Source organism: Rattus norvegicus, chromosome 5 (genome assembly GCF_021556685.1).
Source record: "Rattus norvegicus strain SHRSP/BbbUtx chromosome 5, alternate assembly SHRSP_T2T, whole genome shotgun sequence".
In the NCBI taxonomy this organism is placed as follows: Eukaryota; Metazoa; Chordata; class Mammalia; order Rodentia; family Muridae; genus Rattus; species Rattus norvegicus.
In genome coordinates this window covers 160,121,076-160,143,508 of record NC_141538.1, presented here as the reverse complement: position 1 = coordinate 160,143,508, position 22,433 = coordinate 160,121,076, and the positions used below count along the sequence as shown (strand labels likewise).

Genomic DNA, 22,433 nt, shown 5'->3' with positions numbered 1-22,433 from the left:
CCCTACAGTCTTGCCTACAATCCAGTCTCATAGGTGCGATGTTCTAAATTGTCAATTTTTGAAACCGAGGGTTCCCCTTTTCTGAGGACTATACCTTGTGTCGAGCTGGCCTAAACTAGCCAGTGCAACTGACCCCTTGCCAACTTGACACACCAACGCTTACTTGTTAAGCCATATTTCCTTTCCTGTTCATCCCCAAGAACACACATTAATATGAACGTCACACTATAAAATATTCCAAGTCAAAAAAAGAAGAAAAAAGGGGCTGGGGATTTAGCTCAGTGGTAGAGCGCTTACCTAGGAAGCACAAGGCCCTGGGTTCGGTCCCCAGCTCCGAAAAAAAAGAACCAAAAAAAAAAAATATTCCAAGTCTTAAAAGCCCCACCATCTTTACAAATTCAAACACTTTAAACTTCAGTCTATTTATAAAAAAAAAAATCCAAAGTCTCTTTTAAATCCTAGAATCTCTTTTAAAATTCGGTCTCTCAACTGCGGGCTCCTATAAACATCAAAAATAAATTCGACACTTTCTTACTTCGAGAAGGGAGAGACAGGGCGCAGTCGCAAACTCCAGCTGTAAATAATTCAGGACCAATGTCTGGTCCCCACTCGGCATCTTCTGGACTCTTCAGAAGAGCTTGGGTCCCTTCTCCAGCTCTGCCCTCTGGAACACACACAGTTTGTCTTCTAGGCTCTGGCCGGCTCCGCTCCACTGCTGCTGTTGTTTTTAGAGGTCACCCCATGGGGCTGGCATTTTCAATGCGCTGGGGTCTTCTGCTACAACTAGGCTATACTTTCTCCGATAGCCTCTCCTAGACTCTCTTAAGGGACTGTAATGCAGCCACACAGTGCCCAGACCTTGGCTGTTCTCCATGATCCCTTCAAACCTTCCAAGCCAGTATCACTGGGTGACTCTTACTCTACCAAGCTGGACTGCCATGGTGGGGTGCAACCTTGGCCATGTCTGGAACACAGCCTCTGTCTAGTGGCTCTCAGGAAACACTTTCCTGAGATTTTGCCTCAACCATCTCGGTCTTTTCTTTCTTTTTTTTTTTAAGATTTATTTTTTTATTTTTTATGCACTATAGTTGTCTTCAGACACACCAGAATAGAGCATCTGATTTCAGATGGCTGTGAGCCACCATGTGGTTGCTGGGATTTGAACTCAGGACCTCTGGAAGAGCAGTCAGTGCTCTTAACCACTGAGCCATCGCTCCAGCCCTCCATCTTTTCTTAATCACCACTAATTTCGCAGCTTCAGCTAACCTGCATTGTGGATCCCAGCAAAGTAAAGGTTTCACTTTAGTAATTCCGGTATCTTGTTAATCACAACTTATTCTTCAGTCCCATCTAACCAGAACCACAGAATCTTTTTTTTTCATATTTATTCTTTTCTCTTCTTTTTTTTAATTGGATTTTTAATTTACATTCCAAATGTTACCCCCTTTCCTGTTTTCCCGTTCATAAACCCCCTATCCCATCCCCTCTCCCCCTCCTTCTATGAGGGTGTTCCCCCACCCGACCACCCACCCCTTCCCATATCCCCAGCCCTGACATTCCCCTACACTGGGGCATGGAGCCTTGGCCGGACCAAGGGTTTCTCCTCCCATTGATGCCCAACAAGGCCATCCTCTGCTACATATGCAGCTGGAGCCATGGGTCTGTCAGTGTGTAGTCTTTGGATGGTGGTTTAGACCCTGGGAGCTCTGATTGGTTGGTATTGTTGTTCTTATGGGGTTGCAAGCCCCTTCAGCCCCTTCAATTCTTTCTCTAACTCCTCTAATGGGGACCCCGTTCTCAGTTCAATGGTTGGCTGTGAGCATCCCTCTGTATTTGTCGTGCTCTAGAACCACAGAATCTTAATTCAATATAACCAATGGCTCCAATAGAGCCTTTAATCTTCCTTCTGAAACTTCACAAGCCTGGCCTCCATCGTCTGCTGGCCTTCAACATTCTCATCTTCCAAGCTCCCACAGAACTTCCCACTGAGAGCTCAACACTCAATGGCTTTTCCAGTCGAGCATTCCAAAATTCTTCCACGATCCTCCTCAAAACATGGTCACAGCAATGTCCCATTATGATGGTACCATCTTGTCTTAGAGTTTCTATTGCTGTGAGGACAGAAACACCATGACCGGAAAACAAAATGGAGAGGAGAGGGTTTATTGGGCTTACACTTCCACATCACAGTTCCTCACCTGAAGGAAGTCAGGGCAGGAACTCATGCAAGGGCAGGAACCTGGAGGCAGGGACGGATGCGGAGGTCATGGCAGGTGCTGCTTACAAGGTCTGGGCTAAATGGATCATTGTCCCTGAAAAGTTCCCCAGAAGCTATGACCATGGAACTTCCGGGGCTAAGGGGAATTTTCAGATTTGATTTAGAATCTTCAGACGGGGTGATCCATCTCTGTTTAGCATCACTTGACCCAGTGGAAACAGCTTAATAGGGAGAGGGGAACTTTCTTTATGGTTTCAGAGCTTTGTGGCAGAAGGGTATGGCTGGGTGTGAGGCCAGGGATGTAACTCTACAGCCCCACCTTTGCCCACCAGAGCCCCAGTAGCCAGGTTAAATTTCCTCTCCCCTTGTAAGGTCATGTCTAGCAGCACCTGGAATTCTTCCTTATGCAAATGAGGCGTCCCCATCACCCCGGCGCGGCCAATGATGTACAAGGTGAGTACCTTGTAAGCCCCCACCCACCCTATAAAGGTTTAAGAAGCTTTTGTGACCCACCCACTCCCCATTAAATGAACTGTTTGACTGAAGACTGCTCTTGCTGTGCTCACAGCCGCCTGTGATCTCTTCTGCGCCTGGCTGTCTGTTCTGCTTCCCCTATCGGGATTTGCGGGTCTTGAAGGACAGCTATGGGCAGGGAGGCGGCGCCTGAACGGCAGCTGAGCAGCAGATACCACGGGGATGGGAAGCAGAGGGAACAGGAACAGGAAAGGGATAAAAAAGACACCACCCCAAGGAATACCCCTCCCCCAAGACCTTCTTACTCCAGTCAGGCTCCGCCCCCAGCCCCCGCCTCCAGCCAGGCTCCGCCCCCAGGCCTCCCCTCTTCCTAATTACTCATTCAAAATTTTAATCCATAGATAAATGAAACTGTGGATAAGGCCAGAGTCCTCCTGGTCAAACTCTTTCCAGAAAGGTCACAGACACGCCCGAAGGTGTGCTTTCATAATTTCTTAGGTGACTCTCAATTTAGTCAAGTTGATAGTCAAGACCGACCATCGCAGCCTGAGAGACTGGGCTGGGCCCATTGTAATCGGCGGGGTCCCCAGAAGGAGGAGACAGGAGGGTCACATGACAGGTGTAAAGATGAAGGATGACACTCCCCTAGGGGGTCAGAATCAGGGAGACAGGAACAGGGAGAAGGGTCCATGAGACAAGAGATTTAGGCAGTCACAGGAGCTGAAAAGGACCTAGACAGATTCTCCTGGTGCTTGCGAAGGAAGCCATCTGCTGACTCCATGACTCAGCCCTGTAGGATAAATTGGACTCCTTGTTTCCAGAACTTTAATATGAGAAGATGGTTTGGTGTGTGGTGGTCTGTTACCATAGCCAAAGCAACCCATCGCTCCTGTCAGAAGGAACCTGCAGGGCTCAGGGATAAAGGAGGGTCATGAAGGACTCCCTGGGACCAGGGGGATGAGAGCAATATTGGAGGTTTTGGTCTGAGAGACCACAGACTCAGGCTTTAACTACCCCTCTCGTGTGTGTGTGTGTGTGTATGTGTGTGTGTGTGTGTGTGTGTGTGTGTGTGTGAGAGAGAGAGAGAGAGAGAGAGAGAGAGAGAGAGAGAGAGAGAATATGTCTTTATTCTGTAGCAGCTGTGGTTGTTCTAGAACTCACTATGAGCCAGGCTAGCCTTGAACTCACAGAGATCTGCCTGCCTGCCTCTGTCTGCCTCTGCCTCTCAGGGGTTAAAGGCTGGCACTACCATGCCCTGCTTTGTCCCCTGTTTTCTTTGTGGTGTTGATGAGAGAAACAGATCTCGCCTCAAAGGAATAAAATGCACGTTTATTCTGGAACCAAATTTCAGTGACCATGACCCAGGAATGCAGATTTGGGTCTCCTCAAATACCGTGCTCTAGTGAGGTAGCAATTGTATGACCTTTTTTTTAGTAACATAACAAAGAAAGCCACAAGTGAGGATACCATTCAAATATGTTGGTGGTGACATCAGGTGTGCAGGTTATAAGATTGGAGGACTCTACCACAGGGCTCCTGGTACTATATACGTCAACCCTTTGTTTTGGGTGGAAAAACAGGGTTTTGTTGAGTTAATACGTTTCAAACTGTTTTTATCTATTCTCAGGATGTCAGGTCGGGGTAGCAGCAGGGTATTTGTTTAGACACAGAGCTGGGGCCAGGGATGATATTTAGTGGGCTAAAGACTATGCACGGTACACCTAATTAGCTTCTGGACCTACGTCATCCCCACGTCTCCACATCTCTGCAGTCCCAACCAGTCAGCCAGACATGGCTTCTTTCTAGGAATTCACACTGGGTTGAGGGATGCCTGGCTGTGGCTTCAGAGAGCCCAGTACCCATGGTGCCGGTGCTGTGTAACAGTAGCAATTACTGTGCCTCACCCAATACCTCAGCCACAGAGAACCCTGGCTACTATCCCTTCTAGAAGAGAACCTTGGGTTCTGAGAGACTTAATCCCTTTCCCCCAGACCACACAGCCAAGGAGCAGGGCACTGTGATTTAAAGTCCAACTCCATAGCTGTGCCCTAGACAGTCACATTGCTCCAACAGGATCCTAAAGTCACACAGACCCCTTCACAAACAAAAATGTTCCAGTAACCAGGGAGGGGTGTAGGCAGCAGGAAACAGCAGGAGACCTAGAGACAGATGTTGGGAGGTGAAGAGAGGAGTTTGAAGTCACCCTCAACTACATAAGAGTCAGAGGCCAGCTTGGACTACCTGAGACCTCCCATCTCCAAAGATAGATAGATAGATAGATAGATAGATAGATAGATAGATAGATAGGATAAATAAGTAGGTAGACGGATAGATGATAGATAGGTAGATAGACACAGGCAGAGGGACAGACAAACAGACATAGATAAAGTCCACAGAGTGATCACCGGGAGGCTGAGGCAGGCTCTGGGCTACAGAGTGAGACCTTTGTCTAAAAAGAAGAAAAAGAATGAACATCTCCCAAGAGCTGGGATCACAGGTGTGTGCTCTGTGCAACCACTGGATCCTTGGTATGTTGCGTGTATGGCATGAGGGAGTGCATAAGTACCACACGCAGAAGGACAACTTGCAGGAGCTGATTCCCCCCTTCAATTTTACACAGCAAGTGCTTTACACACGAAACCATCTCACCCTACCTACAGTGAGTTCAAGGCTAACCTGAGGACATGAGACCCTGCCTCACACACACATGCACATTTATTTATACACATACCCACATAAACAGCCTCACACCCAACTAAGTACAACTGTGCATATGCACAGAGACAAATACACGTACACACACTTAGCACGCAGATCATACAGACATATAAGCATGCACATGCGTACACACTCAAAGATACGCACAAGTGCATACACATTTACATTCAAACACATATATACTTGTGTGCACTCACACTTTCATATACATGCTAGAATGTATTTGTATGTAGACACACACATGTGTACATGCCATGCATACTATGTACATATATACTCAAACACATTTGAATATACAAAAGTACAGATACACAGAAACAGGCAGACATGCATGTACACATACATGTATATAGGCAGACATATATAAACACAAACACACATAAACACTCATATACCCATGAACACACATACTTATGCACATACACATCTATAGGCATGTGTGCACACATATACATGCATACACACAGAAAAACAAACACATACTTAACCTTACAAACATTTCAAAGCATATATATATGGGCTCATACAGAGATAGACATCATATAGATGTATACACTCAAACACACATATACATGTACATACACAAAGACGCACTTATACATATAGACAGGTGCATACATATATAGACATCCATACACACACATATATATACCCAAACACAAACACATATACATACAGAAAGACAGGCATACACACACACACACACCATTTACCCAGTTCCCCTTCTGAGAATTTAGAGTCTCTGCCAGAGTCAGGGTCAACAGCCAACAGCACTGGCTTTGAGGCTATCTGTGAGGAACAGTAAGACAGCACGTGCCCTAGTGCCAAGCCAACATCTCACCCTAGAGGATGCACTGCAGGTGCTGACCTGGAGACCACGGCCCTCACGGGAGTTCTAACTTTCCAACTTTCCAATCTGATCCAAAGTCGCCGGTTCCAGCCACAAGGCCAGGCTGGGACCCTCAAACAGCCCACACAGACATGCCCATGCTGAGCCCAGGCCCCGAGCCAGAGAGCCCGCCACCGGGCTCCTCAGAGGAATGGCTCTGAGTGAGTCATGAGAAGGTTACATCTGCAGCCCTGCTCCACCCGCAGAAGCTCAAGGTCACACAGCCCAGTTTAGATCTTGCTACACAGCCACGCTATCCAAAAGTGCAGGAGTCGGGTGGTAGGGTTTGGGGGCCCGGGGGCTGCCGTGGTTCCTTGCTGTTCGCTCTCAGCACAGCACAGAAGCCTCGAATGGATTCACATGCAGCCCGGCCTTAGTCCTGGGTCAGGATAAAGCCTCCCTTCCAAGACAGGGATGGAGCACGTGCTGCAGACTCTACCAGTCCTTGCACTACATCCCCTTCCCCACTAGGCACTGGGTTCTAGGGAGGCCATGTGACCAGAGGTGAGCCGTACCTTAAGTTCTGGTGAAGTGATCTGAGGCCACAATGACAAAATGGAAAGGAAACCACAGAGAAGTGGGCTTGTCCCCCAGGGTGTGTGTAGTGATGAGTGCCGTCATCTTTGGTTGTGGAAACTGGGATTGGTATCTAAGGGGATGGGACCAAGGACGCTTTGAAGGCCTCTACAGTAAGACACCAAGCATCACTCAGAGTGGGGAGGGCAGGTAGCTCAGTGGGTAGAGTGCTTGCCCGTCAAGCATGAAATGATGATTTCTGGCTGGAGAGATGGCACGGGTGGGGGTGGAGGCAGGGGTTGGGGTCGGGGGGGTGCTGGAGACAGAGCTCAAGAACAGGGCGCCTGCCTGGCATGTGTAGGTCCCCAGGTTCAATTTGAGAGACAGAGAAGAGATGGAGAGAGACTGAGCATATGTTCCCTTCCATTTTGTAGGTAAACAACCCTCAGGCAAAGAGCCTGCCTACTTTGCCCAAGGTCACACAGCAAGCAGCAAGCTCACGGCAAGCTGTTTGCTCAGTGACTTCATCTAGAGAAAACTTATTTTGATCTCAAAGCCAACACCCCGAGAAGAGTGCCACCTGCACCTTGACTTTTAAGGGAAAACTGACATTGACATTTCCAAAATGGCTGCTCTCGTGACCCTTGTAACCATAAACAAAGGTTCTACCTACCTATTCCAGGGAATCAGGGGTCGAGCTTAAACAAGAACACCCTCTGACTTCCAGTTCAATAGGATCCCGCACCCCAACACCCCTATCTTTGCAAGACCCTTGCCCTGAGCTTCCCACCCATACGGCAGTCCCAGAACTGTACCTGAATTCATTCATTCATTCATTCATTCATTCATTCATTCTCTCCTTCTTTCCCTCTCTCCTTTCTCTTTTTGAGATAGTGTCTCATGTAGCCCAGGTTGACGTTGCTGTGTAGCTGAAAACGATCAGTATATCCTCCTGCCTCCACCTCTGAGAGCCCTGGGATCACAGGACTGTGCCACAGGAACCTAATGTTCTACAGCGCTAGGATTCCAACCCAGGGCTTGACTGGGTAAGCCCTCCATGGGCTGAGCTATACCTGTAGGCCCTAGTCAGCATGGATCACATGCATTAGCAGTTAGCTCTGAGTCACCAATTGCAATGCATTAAGGAAGGAAACGGAAGCATTTCCCCTAGGAGTCACTTAACCCAGAGTGAGTCCAGATTTAAAATCTCTATTTCATGTTCTCGGAGGCTTCGGCCCCCCTGTCTGTCTACTGTGTAAGTCTGAACCTGTGCCCACCTGGAGGCTGTCTTGGGAAATCTGTCTGTCCCTGTGCCCGCATCTGACCCTGCGTGTGAGATCGTCTCTTCTGGGTGTTCTGTGCCTATGTGTCTGTTGTTGGGTGACTGTCTGTCTGTCCCTCACGAAGGGCTTTGCTCTGTCTTTATTGAACAGCATAGAAAGCATCACACAGAGAACGGAATGGAGTATATTGCTGAAATCTTTAACTCAGTTTTACAAGGGATTGAGTAAGTCACTGGGTCCAACTGATCCCAACTGACCAAGACAGCAAACATCAACCAGCATCCAAAAATGCCTTAACCTTTAGGGTAGACTTAGGAAGTTGCCTCTCTCTCTCTCTCCTCTCCTCTCTCTCTCTCTCTCTCTCTCTCTCTCTCTCTCTCTCTCCTTTCTTGTTTATTTGTTTGTTTGAGACAGGGTTTCTCTGTGTAGCCCTGGCTGTCCTGAAACCCACTTTGTAGACCAGGCTGGCTTCGAACTGGATGCTTCGCAAGCTGGTCTGGTATTTTTCTTCGGAAAAAGCAACCCCAAGAACAAGCAAAATGGCTGCTCTCATGACCCTTGTGACCATAAAGAAAGGTTCTACCTGTTCCAGGGCATTAGGGGTTGAGCTAGAACAAGCTCACCCTCCCCTAACGTGCAGAAGTCTCTTGAAAGCAAATAGAATCTATGTGTCTTTGGTGGTGGTAGTTGTTGTTGTTGTTTGGGGGGAGGGGGTTTGGGTGAAACAATCTCATGTAGCCCAGGCTGGCCCGGAGCACTCTATGTAGCGATGGACGATCTTAACTCCTGATCACCCTGCCTCTGCCTCCCCAGAGCTGGGGTACCAGGTGTGTGCAGCCATACCCAACAAAGCCAACTTGGTACCTATCTTTGACAAGTTTCTCAATGTACTTCCAGGATGGCAAGGAAATGGAAAAAATTAAAAAAAAAAACATTTGGACTCCAGCCCTTTATTCCACTGGGCTTTGGGAAAAGCTCCACCTTGCGTACTCCTCCCGCTTCTCTGACAGATAAGGCCATGGATATAAACAAAGCTTAGTCAGGGCCAGACATACAGACATCCACGGACACACCATGATCAGGACACTGCTGCTATCTGCCTTGGTGGCTGGAGGTAACCTCTGTCTGCTGAAGCTGGGAACCGGACCCTCCTGTCCTTCCCTCCAGTGGCTGTCCCCTCTCCAGTTGGTCCCTCAGTTATAGGACACATGGAGTAGGGCACGGTGACACACTCCTTGTGTCAGCCTCAGGAGCCTAAGACAAGAGGGTCGCAAATTTAAGGCCAGCTTCAGTTACAAAGGCGACTTATGAAGCAGGGGTGAAGGACAGGACTCACGGACCTCAAAGATCATTCCAAAGCAAGAGTTTCCTGTTAGGGTTCAGATATGTCCACAAATACCGTTCCCAACCAACACACTTCTCTCTCAACTCTCTCTTCACAGCTCTCAGCTGCGGGTACCCCACTTATGAGGTCCAGCATGATGTGAGCAGGGTAGTTGGGGGTCAAGAGGCCAGTCCCAACAGCTGGCCCTGGCAGGTGAGTCTGCCACACCGGTGGGTCTATCGTGCACACAAAGATGAGGCCTCCGGAAACGGAGAGGGCAGCACAAACAACTGCACCAATAGGATACATTTCTACAACCTTGGCCAATTTGGTGGTGGTGGTGGTGGGGTTTGAGGGAAAAGTTAGTTCTTGAATGCCTATGAGGTCAAAGAGATGGTGTAGGACCTCAGTACATTACACTACGTGAGAGGAAGCTCTGGATGGTCTGGGAAGAGCGTAGCTTCCATCAGTCTGAACGTTAAGAAAGGATTTTTCTGGCTGCTGTGCACTAAGAAGAAATGGGTGAGCGGGCATGGTGGCTCACACCTGCAATCTCACCTCTTGGAGGACTGAGGGCGGTGGGGGTTGGGAGTTAAAGGTCAGCCTGGGCTACATAGCAAGACACTGTCAGAAATGAAAGAAAACATAGGATGAGGGTTGGATTAAGGGCCACAACACAGGCTCACTAGGTAGCCCAAGCTGGCCTCGAATTCTCACCCTCCTGTCTCAGCCACCGCCCTGAGGGTTGAGATTAGTTAGTGAAATTTTTAATATTTTGTTCGTCGTAGATTTGTGTTAGGTTTTGCTGTTGCTTTGAGACAAGGTTTCGTATAGCTCAGGCTGTTCTGCAACTTGTTACCTAGCTAAGATTGTCCTTGATCTCTCTCTCTCTCTCTCCACCACCCAAGCACTAAGATCTCAGACCACATGTGCAACCACAGCCAGCTTTTGTCTTCATTTTTTTCCTGTAAAGCTCTAGAATTTACTGGGTTCAGTGGCACACATCTGTAGCCCCAGAACTCAGGAGGTAAAGGGAGGAGGGTCAAAGTCTCTAGACCATCCATGACTATGTACCAACCGACCCTGTGTGTTGGGGAGGAAAACATTTTTACCTCAGTGGTTGGAGGTCTAGGGATAGCCCCTTAAGTATGGGACCTGGCTTGAGCGCTCTGCCTCAGCCTGCTGTCAAACCATGGGAGAACTGAGAAACCAGTTTCTTCCACCCAAGCACCTGTTCTCCCGCCCCCAACCCCCACCCCAGGTCTCCCTGCAGTACCTTTCCTCTGGAAAGTGGCACCACACCTGCGGAGGCTCCCTGGTGGCCAACAACTGGGTTCTGACCGCTGCCCATTGTATCAGGTAACTGGACACGGTGGTTCCCTGCTCGCCTAACTGTGCACGGTGTCATGGAGTGGCACTCAACACTAGAGCATGGATCCCCGAGGAGACTGGTCAGTGCTCTGTAAGGGAGCCTGGAGAGAGTCATCACATGTCTGCCTTAGACACAGGGGCAAGGCCATGGTAGTTCAGGGTTATCGAGTTCCCTTGTGCATACACTACATGCACTGAATGCCCTGTGCCAGTAGAATATAAAGGAGGAAGAAGAAGCCCAATGCCTGCCTTTCTTCCGGGGAAAACAGTGATGGTTCTGGGCAGGGATTGTTTCCTTGATAGCATTCTGTCCTGAGGTGACCTTGCTCACAGACCGGGAGGGAGGGGTTGGGGGAGGGGAAGAGGTCCCTGACCTCTCGCTCTGCCCCTCACAGCAACTCTAGGACCTACCGCGTGCTGCTGGGCCGACACAGCCTCTCCACCTCGGAATCCGGCTCACTGGCTGTTCAGGTCTCCAAGCTTGTGGTCCATGAGAAGTGGAACGCTCAAAAGCTCTCCAACGGGTATGTTCTGTTCTGCCTGGTGCTCTCAGTGGGTAGGGTTGGTGGCAGCACAGAGAGGGGGTCGACACACCCCTCCTCTGCCTCTTCTGTACAGAAGAGAGGGAGCTCTTCCCTCCTAGAAGTGGAGCCACCCCTATCCCACAAAGCTGCCACAGAGGTGGCAATGGTGGAGTTATCAGAGGAGGGAGAAGCAAAGGCCGTGGGAGATCCTGCTACCTTGACAGCTGGGTCAGCCTGGGATCATACATGGGAAATGAGAATGCTAGATAGGAATAGTCAACACCCTTGCTGCTCTAACCTTTTTACCTGACCTAGGAATGACATTGCCCTGGTCAAACTGGCTAGCCCAGTGGCCCTGACCAGCAAGATCCAGACGGCTTGCCTCCCACCCGCTGGTACCATTCTGCCAAACAACTACCCCTGCTACGTCACAGGCTGGGGCCGGCTGCAGAGTAAGTGAAAGCGAGTGGGGGCGGGGAGGACCCCCAAGGCCTGGCAGGGAAGGGAGATGCTGTTATCTCTGTCCCTACCGTGTTTGGTTGCCTTAGAGGAGACTGGTAAATATGTCCGGGGTTCAAATCTCAGCTTTATTCGCTGTGTGATTCAGGCACATTACTGAGTTCTGGTGGCTTCCTCATCTGTAAAATGGGGCACAGACCAGCAGGGGGAGGGAGTGGAGTAGAGGCTATATATAGTTGACAAGGTACAGAGAAGGCGAGAGAAGACAGTCCGTGGAAGCGCTTATGACTGGTAACTACAGTGCACAGCAGCCACTGCACACAAGTTCACTATGGTGGAGTGAGAGCTACATGGACCACACTGTGTCTTTCATGCATGTGGCCCAAGGCCAGAGCTCAGAATAACATAAACTGTGTGACCACAATCTTCTGGAGCTCGGTGAAATCCCCAAGACCCTCCTCAGAAAGCTGGGCCAGGTTTAGCTATACTGTGTCCTCTCATATGATTGGTTAGTGTTCTGATCACTGGTGATTGGCTCAGGGATGAGCACCTGACTCAAGCTAAGCCAATAGGAATTGGGACTAGAGAAGCGCCTCTCCCAGACAAAGAGCTGTTTGCAGTGGCGGCCATTTTCTTCTCTATAGAGAGCAATGAGGCCCAACACCAAACCAATGAGGAAATTGGGGGGCAGGGGGGGGGTTAGCCCTGGCTTCTTAGATATACACATTTCACTCAGAATGGGCCCTTTGTAAAACCTATTTCCTCACTTTTAAAGTATAAAGTCTGCGGTGAATGTCAAAGATGTGTATGCTTTGGCCCCTGGATGGTGTTAACCAAGCATTAGTTGTGTGCTAATTAGAGCAGTCTTCCAAGTCCCATCTGTGAAATGGGAATAACTATTACTGTGGCAACTGACCTGTTTTAAGAGCCTGATAAACTGTGATTAAAGAAAGATAATGAGAAATGGGAGACTAACTCAGTTGGTAAACTGCTTGCTTTGCAAGCATGGGGAGATACATCCTCAGAACCCTTGAAAGAAGACAGGTGTGGTTGTGTGTTCCTACGATCCCAACTGTGGGGATCCTTACGGATCAGTAGCCACCCAGTCTTACCTTAGGTGAGCCCTAAGCTAGTGACAGACCCTAACTGAAAAGTCAAGGCAGATGGCGCTAGAGAAGTGTTTCTCAACCTGTGGGTCACGACCCCTCAGGATCGTATATCAAATATTCTGTTTATCTGTTATTTATATTATGATTCATAATCGTAGCAAAATTAGTTACGAAGTAGCAGTCATACTTTTACGGTTGGGGGTCACCACAACATGAGGAACTGTATGTATTTAGAGTCGCAGCGTTTGGAAGGTTGAGAATTGCAGTAGAGGTTGACTTCTGACCTCCACATGGACACACACACCCGGGAAATGAAATGAACTTTATTCTGGCCAACTGTGGCAGTGATGTAGACAATGTCATTTGGGCCATGAGGAAAACTACCTTGACCAGCTGGCGGAGTATTTTTTTCTGCCAGCTAGAGTGGTCCAGACAGCTCCCTCTCATAGTAAAGTAAGAAACCTGTGGAACTAGCCAGGCAAAAAGAGGAATTCTAACCCAAGGGTAGACACACAGCTAGATGTCGGGAACATTCTATATCAAGGAATTTGGAGCCTGTGAGCAACGTGAAGCTCTACTTCAGAGTGTCTTTTCTGCTTCATCCTTCGCCACACAAAAGAAAATGGCAGCCACTGCCAATGCCAGAATCCCAGAGGAAGGAGCTCATTGGCTTTGGGTTGAGTCAGATGCTCGCCCTGAACCAATCACCAATAGTCCAAACACCAACCAATCAACTGAGGACACAATGCTAACTAACATGGCCACCAGCAGCAACCGTGTGGGTGGGAGGAAGTAAACTGGACCAGAAAGGAAGGGTTGGACAGAAGACACAGCAGCGAAGCTTCTCTCACACATGACTAGCAAGCTCTAGGAATCCTCCTGTCTCCGTCCCCACCCCCACAGTCACACTTGGCATTTTCCGCGCGCATTGGAGATCTGAACTCAGGTCTTCCTGCGTTCATGGCAAGCACATCCCTGGCAGTCCTTGTTCTCTCTTTATGTGGGAGTCTCTTTGCCCCCTCATGCCTTCTCTGTGGTCTCATTCAGCCAACGGAGCCACTCCTGACGTCCTGCAGCAGGGCCGTCTGCTGGTTGTGGACTATGCCACCTGCTCCAGCGCTAGCTGGTGGGGAAGCTCCGTGAAGACCAACATGGTGTGCGCTGGTGGCGACGGTGTGACCTCCAGCTGCAATGTGAGTATCCACAATCGGGTGTCTCAGTCTACAGCAAAACATGGCGTGGATGTGGCATAGGGGGAGTTGGGGTAGTGGGGTGTCCTAGGATTCATCTTCTCCCTCCTTCCTGGGCTGGAACCCTGTTAATTGTTCTGGAACATTCCAGAAACTGGCCTTCGTTCTAATTGTCCCCAGAAAAATATTGTAAGTACCATTGCCCTGTAGCATTCTCTTTGCCTAACTGCTAGGAAATCTTTTTTTTTTTTTTTAAGACTTATTTATATGAGTACACTGAAGGTGTCTTCAGACACACCAGGAGAGGGTATCTCATTACAGGTGGTTGTGAGCCACCATGTGGTTGCTGGGAATTGAACTCAGGACCTCTGGAAGAGCAGTCAGGAGTCTTAACCACTGAGCCATCTCTCCAGCCCTGCTGGGAAGTCTTTAGTCTTTCTTGAATCTCATCCAGGTCTCCCATTACTGTCATCCCACAGTAAACGGCCCAAGATAGCCCCTTTGGTAGCTGCTACAGAAATCTACTTAAAGACAGTGTCAGGAACCGAAGGACTTGGTACAGGCAGATTCTGCAGAGGAAGACAAAGGGGGAAGGGAGCCCCCACACCTTCAGATGCAGTCAGTGTCTTAACTACTAGACAGACAGACAGACAGACAGACACACACACACACACACACTCACTCACTCACTCCATGGTCTCCCTCGGGCCTCTGAACAGTTTTGCCTTCACTTGTGAACCAGAAAAGCTTCCGCTGGACTGACGCGCTCTCATGAGAGTGAAACAAGAAAAGGCATAGAAAGGGCATAGCTGCCAACTTGGGACACATACCTACCACCCCAGCACTAGGGAGGGTTGCACAGTTTAGCACAGCCTGCGCTAAATGGAAAGACCCTGATTTTTTTAATTAATAAATTAATTAATAAGTGGCGAGCGATGCCAACATGATAGTCCACGCCTGTAATGGCAGCATTTATGAGGCTGAAGCAGGAGAGGCACGTTGTGAGGCTCAGTATCCAAAAAGTGAATACCAGCTCCTGAGGACAGTGACCTCGTAGAACAATAGGGCCCACTGGGCACCCTCTTCCTCTCTTCACGCCCCACTCTGGCTTCCTCAGGGGGACTCCGGCGGACCACTGAATTGCCAGGCATCTAATGGCCAGTGGCAGGTGCACGGTATTGTGAGCTTTGGCTCCACTCTGGGCTGCAACTACCCCCGTAAGCCATCTGTCTTCACCAGGGTCTCCAACTACATCGACTGGATCAACTCGGTAAGAACTGTCGGGGCTGGGGATTTAGCTCAGTGGTAGAGCGCTTACCTAGGAAGCGCAAGGCCCTGGGTTCGGTCCCCAGCTCCGGAAAAAAAAAGAACCAAAAAAAAAAAAAAAAAAAAAAAAGAACTGTCATCCCTGAGCCCACGGCCCGCCCACCGTGATGAGACCCGCTGGGGTTCCCAGGGGCAGCAAGTGGATCTCATCTCTTTATATGGGCATGTAAGCCCAGACCACACCCTCCAGTGCTGTCAGTGATATTTATCTGCAAAGCCCACACCCAGGTTGAGACCCCTACAACCTTAGTTTTTAGCACTTAATTCCCCTGAAGAGTGCTCCCCCAACTCCCTCAAGGCCAACTGTCTCATCTGCCCCGGGACAAAGGACTATTCGGTTCTATGTTGGGCCACTCCCCGGCATAAGTTAATCTTCTGTGCCTGTGTGTCCCCAGAAAGTCCTCTTCTGGAAGCTCGATTTCCCTTTTACTATAATAATCCCAAATTATTAAAAGAATAACAGAGGGAATGTTATAAAGTGCGTGCCTCGCAAATACAAAGGCCGCAGATCAATCCCCAGGACCCATGTAAAAAGCCAAGCGTGGTAGCCAGTGTTATCCTAGTGCTGGAGAAGCAGAGACAGGAGGAACCCAGAGACACGCTGGCTAGTCAGAGCAGTTAAGGACACAGGGGCAGTCAGGGAGGCAGCAGAGCAGGAGGAAGTTGGCAGTCAAGGGGCCCTGGGTGAGGATGAAGGAACATGGAGTCTGCAGAGGAATGCTGGGAAGGGGGAGGACTCTGCCCATAGGGTGTATTTAACTCCGCCCCCTTGGTTTGCTTTTCTGTAAAATGGGACTTGAACCGAGCCAGACTCCTCAGGGGGTACAGCCCGGTGTCCGACAGAATGACTAGGGTGTTGGCTCGTGTGGCAGCGCCCATGAAGAAGGGAAGCTGCCATTGGCTCATTATCTCCAGCTCGGTGTGCAGGGAACCTTAAATTGAATTAGACTGCTGGAAAACCAGATATGAAGCGGCAGGTGTGAGCGAGTGCCTGAGGGAGCCGGCTGTCAGAGCCAGCCTGAGGGAGCTTCCAAGTTTGCCGGCTCTCACCTGCCCGCTTCTCAGTCTTTTGTCTGTCTGCTGGGTCTGTTCCGCACACAGCTAGACTCGGCCCCAGAGCTCCCAAGAAAGTTTGTCAGGGCTCAGAAATGGACCAGTGGGATAGAGGGGCTTGGGGTCAAGCCTTATAGATGGCCTGAGTTCAGTCCCGGGTGTCCCGTGGTACACACATGCGCACACAGCAAGTAAATGCTTTTTTTAAATCTTTTTTAAAATTGATTTTGCTCTTTTAAAAGTAAGTTAGAGGGGCTGGGGATTTAGCTCAGTGGTAGAGCCCTTACCTAGGAAGCGCAAGGCCCTGGGTTCGGTCCCCAGCTCCGAAAAAAAAGAACCAAAAAAAAAAAAAAAATTGACAGAGGGGACTCTAAAGCCAGCTTAGAGCATTTCAAAGGAGCCGCGGTGATTGGTTGGAAAGATGCTTCTGGCCTTTGTCTCAGCCAGCTCCTCAGATGTCTTTTGTGGTCCCAGCTGCTGCATTAGTTAGCTCACAGCTGAGACTGGCAGCACCTTCGGGACCCAAAGCGTGACCTGTTGTCCCAGCACCTGCTGTTCCCAGCCACAGGCGGCACAGCAAGGCAGATGGCCGAGGGTAGGAGTCAGGAAGTCGAAAAGGGGAAAGCAAAACTTGCTGGTTACCTGGGCGGAGCTCCTGCATTCCTGGGAGAGCAGCCACTGGGGGAGAATGCTGGGGGACTAGGAGGGGAGGACAGGACAGGCAGGGGTGGAGCGCTGAGCAGCCAGCTGTCCCTGGAGAAGCTGCAGAGGAGACAATAGGAGCCTCACAAGGTCCCAGCCCAAGGCTCTGTGTGTGTGTGTGTGTGTGTGTGTGTGTGTGTGTGTGTGTGTGTGTACACAAACAGCTGCAACCCTGAGGGGGTGCCTCAGAGCACACCTGCCTAGATAGCCTTAGGTGATGAACCAAGGCCAACAAGCAGCCAACAAAAGGCACAAATGACCCCGGCATTCATCCTTTTGGCAAATGACCACTGAAAAATTCCAGCAATATAAAAGTATTGCTTATTAAAGGAACATAGGAGCGTATCACGCAAATAACGAAGATCCCCTGGCTTTCACCTTTGTCCCACTCTACAGAGGCAATCACTGTGAATTATATGCTATGTGTTCATCTGGGCCTTGTGTGCATAAGCCAAAAATACAAAACCAAACCAAAAAGTCCTGTATTGCCAGACGTGGGGTACAGATGTATAATGGCCAGTACTTGGGAGTCAGAGGCAGGAGGATTGTTTTAAGGCCAGCCTGAGCTACATGAGACCCTGTTCTCAAAACCAGCCAGGCATGGTGGTAATGAGGCCAGCCTAGGCTACATAGTGAGTCCCAGCCTCAAAACAAACAACAAAGAAACTCCCACAACTACTTGTGTAGATTGTCTTCTAACAAAAGCCACGACAGTCACATTTTATTTGTTTAATGAACTCAGTGGTCATTGTGAACTGTGAAGTGTCTTCAGCACAAACATCACTAGAGACGTTTATTCTGGGTCCTGATTTTTGTTTTGTTTTTGTTTTTCGAAACCGGGTTTCTCTGTGTAGCCCTGGCTGCCCTAGAACTCACTCTGTAGACTAGGCGAGCCTCAAACTCACAGAGATCCACCTGCCTCTGCCTCCTGCCTCCTGCCCTGCCTGTGCTGGGATTAAATGTGCGAGCCTGTCACCTGGCTCTGGGTTCTGTTCTGAACGGCTGCCCACACTGCTGCAGTGAGCGACCTCAGACACAGATCCCTGTGCTCTGTGTGTTTGTGCTACAAAAACCTGAAGCTCAGCTGGTTATAGAACCTGCATGTCAGAAGCACGGGAGGAACCCAGCATAGGTGCAGGGGGGAGGGTCAGGAATTCAAGGTCATCCTTGGCAACATAGCAACTTTGAAGCCATCTTGAGTTATGAGAAAACCAGCTCACCAAAAAAAAAGAAGCCCAAGGGTTAAGAGTTATTGTGTAGCTCTGTAGTAGAACAGGTGCATAGAATGTAAGACCCCGGGCTCCATCTCAGCACGGAAGACACACCCAAAAAAAGTATTTGATCCTGCTAATTGGTCATGGGAGATAAGTGAGAGCCTCACCCCATACACTACATTAGTGCCTCAAATAGTAAGTTTAAGAAACAAATAGGCCTGTGTAGAGGTGCACACTTTTAATACCAGTACTCAGAGGCAAAGGCAGGCGGATCTCTGTGAGTTCAAGGCCAGTCTCGTCTATGTGGTGAGTTCCAAGACAGCCAAGGCTACCCAGGGAGACCCAGTCTCAGAAAAAAAAAAAACAAAGAAACAAATTACATCAAAAAACCACACCCATCTGTACATTTGGCTTGTAATCGATTCCCGGCTTCCGGGCCTGACGCCCAAGCAGGACTCTGGGCCAAGACCCTTCTTGACAGGAGGGGAAAACTGCGACCGCACCTCTTGGCCCTGAGAAGTCACTGAACTCAGTGCTCAGCCCTCAGCTTAACGTCACTCTCCTGTGTGTCCTGCAGGTGATTGCAAAGAACTAAGCAAAGGCATCTCTGTGACTGTCACCTTGGGAACGCACGGAAGGGACACAGTAATAAAGTGACTTACGAATTACACCATGGGATGCGTCTGTCTTATTAACCCGACACCCTAACCAGGGCCCTGGAAGCAACACCTGTGGCCCAACCTGCGGCAGTGACAAGCTATCATCCCTGTACTCGGGAGCAGTGGGATGGAGACTTTGAGGCTAGCCTGGGCTACAAAGTCAGAGCCCGGTTCAAAAATAAACAAACAAGGCTTGGCACCCCTACCATCTACGGTCAAGTGAATGTTCACACAGCAAAGACCAGAGGAAACCAGAATGAAGTCAGAACAGCTTTAAAGACGGGGATGGTACCCTTCCCAGGGGAGGCCAGCATGTCACTGTTGCCCAGTCACTGCCACTGGAGGACCAGGCTCACTTAGCAAGGAAGACACTGGGAGACACTGTCCAGGTGTCCCCACTAGGGTAACCAACAGACAGGAGACTTGATCAGTGGGGACTCTGGCTCCCACCTCAGTCAACTCCTGGGCTCAGGCCGAGACCTTGGAACACAGAGAAATACTCAGGAAAAAGCTAGTCTCCATTGTAGGAAGAGCAGAGTGAGGGTGGGGATGATACAGGCAAAAGACAGTCCTTTTGCCTAAGATTTATTGTTTAAGGATAAATACTGTGCTCAAGGAAGAATTAACCCTTCTGGAAACTTTGATGAGACGCAGTCCAGATCCAGGTATTCACACTGGGCCAGCTGGACTGTGGGTCTGGGAAGCAGTGATGCTGGTGTCTGCAGCCACAGACCCCTGTGGGCGATGGCCCTGGGAGGGGGGTGCTGTAATGTCCCCCAGGGCACACATGACAATGCCTGAAGACATGTCTGGTTGGCAGAACTCAGGAGGGGTGCTCAGGTGGAGACCAGAGACAGCTCAAAACACTACAACACACGGGGCAGTCCCATGACAGGATTACACAACCTCATGTGTCCGTGGTACATCGGCAGAGAAGCCCTGTTCTAGAGAGGCCTGGGGGTCCCAGGCCACAGTCCCTAACCACAGATGAAGCGGCCAGGCAGCATCCACAGTACTCTGTTCCTCCCCTCCCACCGTCCCACGTCTCCTCCAACCTGGAAGCTGCTAGGAGCCTGTCTGCATGGGAAACGGGGAAGAGCAGCCTGCCCCAGTTCGAAATCCTTGCTTCACGGGACAGTTCTGACCTTGGCCTACTCCAGGCCATGAAGGCTTTTGGGAGAAAAATGAGGCAGAGAGCAGCCCCTGACTCATGAAGTTTTAAAGAACAGCTTCTTCCGGAGGAAGTTAAAACAGCCAGGAATCTGCTTATAAACCCCTTTCTCAGAAACAGCATTGGCGACCTGCAAAACAGAAGCACAGCGGTAATCTGTGAGTACAGGGGCCTTGACTGAGGCAAGGGCTGAGGAGGGGCCCCACAGAGAGGGCCACTGAAGGGGACGTCTGAAGACGACTCCACCTACAACCTGCTGAGGTGGGTCATAGAACAAACCCCTTAGCTTTGTAAAAGAATGGAAAATTCAAGGTTTGGTTTGGTCTTGTTTCAGACGGGGTTTCTCTATGTAGCTCTGGCTGTCCTGGAACTCACTCTGTAGACCAGGCTGGCCTTGGACTGGGAGATCTTCCTGCCTCTGACTGCCAAGTGCGAGGATTAAAGATATATGCCACCACCACCTGGTCAAGTTTTCTTATGCAAAAATTCAGTTCTAATCGGACTGAAAAGTTGAGGGAGGGGGCAAGAAAGATGGGGAAAGATGACCCAGAGACCACATGTGTCCTGCTTGGCCCTGGCTGTCCCCTGCCCTGTAGGGTCCATTTCAGGACCAGAAGTGACCCCTATACCCCCAGAGTGTGTATCTGAGCAAACCCTCAGGGTCCACATGGAGAACAAATGCCCTGAAAGGGGACGGGCTGTTATGCCCCCCCCCTTCTCACTGAGGCCTGCAGGAAGGGGACACACTAGGACAGTATCGCAATGCCGAACAGTACAGTCGAGAGTTGATGACATGGGGTGGAGATGTAGCTCCACTGGCCCCCAGCACTGCATAAACTGGGTGTGGCAGTCAACACTTACAATTTCAGCACCCAGGAAGTAAAGACAAGAGGATCAAAAGTTCAAGGTCATTGCCCACTACAGGCCTAGGCCAGCCTGGGCTACATGAGACCCTATTTAAAAAGAGAGCATGTGGCGGGGACTGGCATGGGGTTCAGGGAGTCACTTTTGCCACTGAGCCAGCCCACCTGGCCCTTAAGATCACTCTCATCTGTGTCTGGGCATCTGCCTCTAAGTAGGCAGGGAAGATGACACTTTGCAAACAGGACCAACGTCACCACCATGGTCACTTTCCTCATTTGAGAGGCAAAGCACTCCCTGATTCTCTGTCAGTCTTTGCATCTGGCTAGGGCCTGCTGCCCTGTTCTGCAGGCCTCTCTGCCCTCAGGAAGAATTGCTCACCCTGAGAAGGAGGGACTGCAGGTCTTCCGAGCGAGCCCACTGCTCCAGGACACCATCCAAGGTCTCGATGTACCAGGAACCGCTCTTCTTGTCTCTCCAGGAGACAAAACCTACAGGAGGGGGAAGGTTGACGTCTGCCACTGCCAAGCAGAGGGGCACAGTCCTTGGCGGAGTGTGCAGGCTGTGGCCAGATCCAGACTGTGGTTCACTGGCACGTGGCAAGGGTGACCCCATCTTCCTGGCTCCCTGCTAGCCTTCACCCTCAATACCACTTGACTGGCTGTGTCTCCTTCTTTCTCAGCTTCTGAGAAGCCAGGGGTCTCAAGAAGGTTGAAGGATGCACCTTACCACCTTATGCCAGGCACTGAGCTGAGGGAAGTACTAGTGCCCCACCCCCACCCTCCCAGTGTATTCCCCAAGACAACCTCAGCTAGGATTACTGCTCTTAATCCTCATGCCTTGCCTACTTCAGCCTGAGGTGGGGCTGGGAGAGGTAAAGAACCTGATGAGGACCCCATAGGCTGTGCCTGGCAGAAACACCACCTCAGGGCACAGCTGCCCTGGGCTAGGGGCGGCTGCACAGATGAGCTCACCTGGGAAGGTGGAGTAGGACACAAGGATGTCACTGGGGGTGGGCAAACTTGACACTGCGTCCAGCTGGTCCAAGGTCCTTGGGCCTTCCTGGTATGGGACAGCATCTGGCTCAGAGTCACTGTCGAAGGCCTTGTCTTGAGAGGAAGTGAAGGCCACCTCAAAGCCATGGTCTTTCTGCTCTGCAGGAAGCAGAAAACAGTCACCTAACGTCATGAATGTCACTTCAGCACAGGGTGCTTCTGTAAAGGAAAAGGTCTGGACTGGAAGGCTTCACATGTGAGCTCTGTCATCCGGGAAGGAAACAGAAACTGGATATGACGGGGCACGCTTGTTTTGAGATGGGGTCTCACTTATGCAATCCTGGCTGGCCTGGAACTCAATATGTAGACCAGGTTGG

General features: G+C 50.1%; 2 protein-coding genes across 4 annotated transcripts in view; one reads left to right on the top strand and one right to left on the bottom strand.

Annotated features, from left to right (window-relative positions):
* The first annotated feature begins 9,151 nt into the window (after nt 1-9,151).
* On the top strand, nt 9,152-19,036 carry Cela2a (chymotrypsin like elastase 2A). The gene is made up of 8 exons (NM_012553.2): nt 9,152-9,212; nt 9,541-9,635; nt 10,684-10,781; nt 11,189-11,317; nt 11,633-11,769; nt 13,933-14,078; nt 15,193-15,345; nt 18,948-19,036. The coding sequence occupies exons 1-8, from the start codon at nt 9,173-9,175 to the stop codon at nt 18,963-18,965; spliced, it is 816 nt and encodes a 271-aa protein (NP_036685.1). The 5' UTR covers nt 9,152-9,172; the 3' UTR covers nt 18,966-19,036.
* The window catches only part of Casp9 (caspase 9), an 18,842-nt gene continuing 15,002 nt past the window's right edge, over nt 18,594-22,433 (bottom strand). For 2 of the 3 annotated variants that reach the window (NM_001429871.1, NM_031632.3), the window contains 3 exon segments: nt 18,594-20,330; nt 21,443-21,552; nt 22,036-22,215. In NM_001429871.1, the coding sequence (NP_001416800.1) occupies nt 20,238-20,330; nt 21,443-21,552; nt 22,036-22,215 (383 nt within the window). In that variant the 3' untranslated portion in view covers nt 18,594-20,237. 3 annotated transcript variants of the gene reach the window in all.